The sequence below is a fragment of the Macaca mulatta genome, chromosome 16, assembly GCF_049350105.2.
Source record: "Macaca mulatta isolate MMU2019108-1 chromosome 16, T2T-MMU8v2.0, whole genome shotgun sequence".
NCBI classification, from domain to species: Eukaryota; Metazoa; Chordata; class Mammalia; order Primates; family Cercopithecidae; genus Macaca; species Macaca mulatta.
The window spans coordinates 71,262,418-71,268,666 of record NC_133421.1 but is presented as its reverse complement, the minus strand read 5'-3'; the positions used below and the strand labels follow the sequence as shown (position 1 = coordinate 71,268,666).

The 6,249-nt window shown below is 45.8% G+C and overlaps 1 protein-coding gene and 1 long non-coding RNA gene across 17 annotated transcripts in view; one reads left to right on the top strand and one right to left on the bottom strand.

Moving 5' to 3' along the window:
- The window catches only part of LOC716147 (leucine-rich repeat-containing protein 37A3), a 76,695-nt gene that overhangs the window by 2,602 nt on the left and 67,844 nt on the right, over positions 1–6,249 (bottom strand). For 13 of the 16 annotated variants that reach the window (XR_003723933.2, XR_013406997.1, XM_077972183.1 and 10 more), the window contains 2 exons: positions 3,953–5,769; positions 3,264–3,368 (listed from right to left, as the gene is read on the bottom strand). Coding sequence is in view for 14 of the 16 variants with exons in the window: in XM_077972183.1 (XP_077828309.1) it covers positions 3,264–3,368; positions 3,953–5,769 (1,922 nt within the window). In the remaining 2 variants the exon portion in view is untranslated. The remainder of the gene's footprint in view (positions 1–3,263; positions 3,369–3,952; positions 5,770–6,249) is intronic. The other 3 variants (XM_077972190.1, XM_077972189.1, XM_077972188.1) reach the window with 1 other exon arrangement.
- The window catches only part of LOC144335820 (uncharacterized), an 81,069-nt gene that overhangs the window by 51,774 nt on the left and 23,046 nt on the right, over positions 1–6,249 (top strand). The window lies entirely within an intron of this gene.

The following is a 6,249-nucleotide window of genomic DNA, read 5'->3' as shown; positions in this document are numbered from 1 at the left end:
GTTCAGTCATCCTTGCTATCTTGCGGTGGACTGGTTCTAGGATACCGCCGCCACACCATACCAGAATCTGTGCATGCTCAATCCCTTATAATGGTGCAGTATTTGCATGTAACCAACACACATCCCCACATATACTTTATTTACTTAGCAACAGGATTGCCCTCTGTTGCTCAGGCTGGAGTGCAGTGTCACAACCGCAGCTCACTGCAGCCTCAATCTCCTAGGCTCCAGTGATCCGCACACCTCAGCCACTTGAGTAGCTGGGACTACAGATGCATACCACCACACCTGGTTTTTTTTTTATTTATTTTTTATTTTTAATAAAGACAAGGTCTCACTATGCTTCCCAGGTTGGCCTCCCAAAGTGTTGGGATTACAAGTGTGATCCACCATGCCTTGCCCCACGTACTTTAAGTCATCACTAATAAAATGTATAGATACTGTACAGTGGTGACAGTTGTTATATTGTAGTTTCTATTTGTATTTGTTTTTTTTCTTCTTCAAATATTCAGCCTCATCTAGTTGAATCTGAAGACTGTGGACCTGCTGATGAAGACAGCTGACTGTATCTAACTTAGGGTCTTGCATTCAGCTGACACTTAATACATTTTATTGACTGTTTTAGATAACATTCAACAGATAATTCCTAATAAAAACTCTTAAAAGTAGGATAAAAAGGAAACCTGAGTCCTTTCTCTCTCTGAAGTGGCAGGAAAACTAGCCTGGGCAACACAGCAAGACCTTGTCTCTACAGACACATTTTTTAAATTAGCTGCCTGACTGTAGTCCCAGCCACTCAGAGGACAAGGATTCCTTAAGTCCAGGAGTTTGAGGTTACAGTGAGCTAGATCCCACCACCGCTTTCCACCCTGGTGACAACAAGGTCCTGAGAAGGAAAAAAAGAAAAAAAAAAGGAAAAGAAAAAGGAAAGGGGAAAGGAAGGAGAGAGTAGAAGCATTGGAAAGGAAGAGACAACACTATCATAATTATTTGCATATTAAATGATAAATATTAGCCAAAGAAGCCTAAGAGAATGAACTAAGATTTTACTGGAAGTAGTGAGAATTCAGTACAGTGGCTAAATACAAAATCAAGAGAGCAGCACACAAACCTCAAACACTTTTCCCATATACCACCAATAACTAATTAGAAAATGGAAGAAAGATCCCACTTACAATGGCAATACAAATGTCTGAAGTATTTAGGAACAAAAACACAAAAGATGTGTAAGATCTGTATATGGAAACACTAAAGCTCTTCTGAAAGACATTAACAAGAAATGAATACAAGACATGAGATAGCATGTTCCTAGAATGTCGTACAGTTGTCAATTCTCAAATTAATCTACAAATTTAATGTAATCCTATTCAAATCCCAAGATAGTTTTTGGTGGCAGCTGTTTGTGAGACAGGGTCTCGCTGTTGCCCAGGCTAGAGTGCAGTGGTATGACCACAGATCACTGCATTCTAGACCTCCCTGGCTCAAGCAATCCTCCCACTTCAGCCTCTGAAGTCTCTCATGTGGTGTCCAAGAAATGGGGACAAATCTCACAAAGGGACTAGGCTCAGGAGGGCTGGAATATTCAGGGAAGGTGTCAAGAAGATGAACCTGAGTTGGCTTTTGAGAGATTCATAGGATTCCCACAGGCAGAGTGAAATAAGGGCATTTTAGATGGACAAACGCACAAAAGCAGAAATGCGGATGGTGTGACTGGGGTATGGTGAGGGGCTGCTCTGGCTGGAATGGAGGGCTGCCACAATAATGGAAATGGTAAATGAGGCAAGTAAGGTTGGATTGGTAGCATAGTGTCAAGGTTGCCAGTTTATTAAATCACTTCCAATATGCTAGCACTGGCCTGTTGGGAAAAGTAATACATCATGTAATCGAACAAAAGGCGAACAGAGGCAAGCTCCAGGAATGGGCACTGTGAACAGGACTCGCCCCAGAGTAGCCAGATGTAGGCTTTAGATACGTTGATGCAGGTTGAGCATCTCTGATCCAAGGGGGAATGTCTCACATGGTCTCCAAGAAATGGTGACACATCTCACCGAGGGCCTAGGCTCAGGAGGGCTCGAGTATGAGACATTCCCCCTCCCCTGTGAACTTAAAAATGTGGCCAACAATTTTTTTAAAAGATGGCTACCCTGTAGTGCTTTAACTGGACCTATTTAGACAACACGTTACACACTGGAAAAGGATGATACTGTGTGAACCTAATAAGTCTACAAGACAATACTTCCCTCTTTTGGCTGTCTCCTTCCTCTCCAGGGTGATGACAACTCCGTGAGGATGGAGATTATACGTCTCTCATCATTTCAGCAACAAGGAAATAAATTAGTGGCAGAGTAAGGGTGACTTGGTGAGACATCGTTTTGGGTGGGAGAAATTTTGCTATTATACCAACTTCTTTTTTTTTTTTTGAGACGGAGTCTTGCTCTGTCGCCCAGGCTGGAGTGCAGTGGCACGATCTCAGCTCACTGCAAGCTCCGCCTCCCGGGTCTACGCCATTCTCCTGCCTCAGCTTCCTGCCTAGCTGGGACTACAGGCGCCCACCACCTCGCCCGGCTAGTTTTTTGTATTTTTTTGATAGAGACGGGGTTTCACCCTGTTAGCCAGGCTGGTCTCGATCTTCTGACCTCATCCGCCCGTCTCGGCCTCCCAAAGTGCTGGGATTACAGGCTTGAGCCACCGCGCCAGGCCATACGAACTTCTTAAAATAGTCTAGTGGGATTAACTTGGTTTCAATTCACAGAGATCTCCTGGAAGCGAGGATCCTTTAAAATCCTGGAATATACACTACAGTAAAAGAACAAAGCAGGCCGGGCGTGGTGGATCACGCCTGTAATCCCAACACTTTGGGAGGCCGAGGCGGGCGGATCACGAGGTCAGGAGATCGACACCATCCGGGCTAACACGGTGAAACCCCGTCTCTACTAAAAATGCAAAAAAAAATTAGCCGGGCGAGGTGGCGGGCACCTGTAGTCCCAGCTACTCGGGAGGCTGAGGCAGGAGAATGGCATGAACCCGGGAGGCGGAGCTTGCAGTGAGCCGAGATCGCGCCACTGCACTCCAGCCTGGGCAACTGAGCGAGACTCCATCTCAAAAAAAAAAAAAAGAACAAAGCGTACCTCAGCCTTAACTGACTGAAGAGAATGTCAAGTAGCAGCAGGTGGGAAAGTGGCTTTGGTTTTGAGTTTGTGGGCTCTGAATCCACACAAAGACAAGACTGCATTCTGAAAACCTGAATTAATTGTTGTCCTCACCTCAATGAGGCAGAAAATTATAATCAAAGTCGTGAGTATTTCGGTCACAAATAATGCCAAGATGAGTTTGTTGTTATAGCCATATCCTGGAACTTCTTTTGTGAGCTAAAAAAAAAAAAAGAAAACAATTAAAAAACAAAAAACAAAACAAAACAGAATGAGAGCTAACTATTCAAAACCCCAGTATTCCAGGTGAGTAGCTTAGTTTCTTTTTTTATTTTTTTGAGAGTCTCACTCTGTCACCTAGTCTGGAGTACAGTGGTGCGAACACAGTTCACTAGACTCGACCTCCCTGGGCTCAGGTGATCCTCCCACCTCAACCTCCCGAGTAGCTGGGACTACAGGCACTTGTCATCACCCCAGCTAATTTTTTAATTTTTGTGGAGACAGGGTTTCACTGTGTTGGCCAACCTGGTCTCAAACTCCTGACCTCAAGTGATCCACCCACCTTGGCCTCCCAAAGTGCTGGGATTACAGGCGTGAGCCACCCCACCTCACCTACAATTCATCTTGTGCACTAATCTATTTCACCCTCTACATGAGCAAAGTAGGAGATCACCGTCATGGCCGAAGTTACATGACCAGGACAAGCTATGGCCTGGGAGTCCCAGGTTCTCCTGTGTGGGCACTTTACTGGCATACACTAAATGATGGCAAATCTGGGTCTCATGTTTCTGTGTGGTCCTCACCTCACTCAACCTCTGCTCTTTCTGCTCATTCTGGGCTTCCGTGCTCTCATTGATATAGTTCTCAGTTTTCCACTGTTCCGTATCCCATTCTGCCTTGGATGCCTTTACATCCTGCTGCTCACTGAGAAGCTTCATCAGGAGGCCTGTCCTGGAGATGAGCTTGGCACAGGTCACTTGCACACGGGTGTCAGAGCAGTCCATTTTCAGGGTCCGGATAACATGAGAAATGAGTTTTCTCACATTGTTGTTGGGGATGAGGGAACGTAGCTGCTCGGTTAGCTGATATTCAAACTGATCACCTGGAGACGAGAGCAACGGGTAATTGAAGCTTTCGGGCTCGGGGGACAGGTCAGTGCCCATGTTGTTGTATTCCCATTGTGTCTGATTAGTTCGTTTAACAGCTGGCCCTAAGTTGAACGCAGTCCCAGCGGAATCTGCCTCAGGAGGAGGATTGTAGGTTGTGTTTTCAGAGATGGTGCCTTCCGGCATAGTAGTGTTTTCCATAGAAATGTTTTCTTCAAAGGCATTTCTTGCAGTTGTGTCTTTTACATTAGTGTTTTCTGTAAAACGTTCTGAAGGAGCAAATCCTTCCAGAAAAGGATTTTCCTGAGGACTTGGGTCTCCTAATGATGAAAAAGCCCCGTGTGAAGGGGAATTTATGAGGCTGTTCACTGCAGAGAATGGCGGCCTGTTTGCGAGCATCAGTCCATCGAGGTAACTTTTCTTTCTGAACTTTTGACTCTTTTTGGCCTTGAGTGTTCTGTGGGCCACGCGGGAGCGAGTTTTATGAAAGCGGTATTTTTTTCGGGAATGTACGATTGGTTTGGCAGCCTTCATACTTTTAACTCTAGCCTTTGCGTTTTCTAAAATGAAAATGGCGTGGGTTAAGTCTTTCGATCTGTCTCTGACCTCAGGTAGGGCTTTTGCAGGGGTGGAGGCAGAAGGCTCGCCCATGGAGAAGGGTTTCAGCACAGAGGAGACTGCTGCGTTAAGCTCTTGGGTGAACGAAGGCTTGGTGTAGACGGTGTTTCCCACTAACTTCTCACGCCCCTGCTCTGTGTGAGGCTGTTCCAGCTCCCTTGAGACCGGGCTCCCGAGCCTTTTTTCTTGGGCAGCGCTCTCCACAAATGCCTGCGCACCCTCTTCCCTCCTGGTGCTCTGCTTTCCCACCTCTTTGAAGTGCCTTTTCTGGATGCTCCTTGGGCCCGTGAGGACTCTGTTCACTCTCTGCAGGTTGTTGCCTACACTTTGAATCTTTGCCAGGCTGTTTTCCTGTGGTTGGACAGTTTCTAATTTCTTTTCAAATATTTGGCGTTTAAATTTGTTACCTAGAAGGCTGGTCTGCATAAGCATGGCAGTTTTTTCTTCCCTTTTAACTTCATTGATTTTTTCCTGTATTTCTGCATCTAACATATTTTCCAGTAAGTACAGCTTTCTCAATTTATTTTCATAAATTTCGTAAGTTGAGTTGTCCGATGCAGGTTGAAGAAAGGGGCTCTTTATATTGTTTTTCAAAATACCCAGGGGCCTATCTCCATCTTGCACATTTGAAGAAAGCTGTTTAATGAACGGTAACAACATTGATTTCACATCTAGATTCACCGCTGAGAAATAAGGCAAGATGTAACTTAGTGCACTGATAACTTCACTCTCGTCATTGGTGTCTAGCTGCTCACTCCCAAAGCCGGAGAAGTTGATGCCACTCCTGTCTGAGGGCACCTCCGGCTCAATAGTCAGCTCAGTGCTCGTGTGCTTCCACCGGGCTTGTAACACCTTCATGAACGCTCCTTCTGGATTCCCTACAGACAGTTCTTCAGCTGTGAAAAAAGAAGAGACTGTTTTGATCATGAAAGATGATGGGACGGCATGCATCAGTCCACAGCTGTATGTCCCCAGTCACACGGAGTAGGAGTCAGCAAACATTCGAGTGCCATTCAGAGAGGAGAAACACACACCCAATCCTAAACCTATGAAATGGCAACAACAAAAGGAGAAAAGACATCTTTTGAAAACATGGCCACCTACTTGGAACATTCCATAGTGTGACACAGAGTAAGTCTGCTTAGGATTATTCCGTTGATCCCCAGGGGCCAGTTGCCCTGTGCTCAGTCAAAGCCCAAGGTGGAAGACAAGTGCTTCCCTGATGAGCTGGCCTCTCTGCAGACTGCTCCGTACCCTGTGCTGTCCTGCCTCATATGCAGAGAGAGTACAAGGCTCCCTCTCTCCTCGTGCTCAGTGTGCCTGTGTTCTTGCTACCATCACAGCTGAATGCAGTGAAAGGCGGTCCTCTGAGAGGA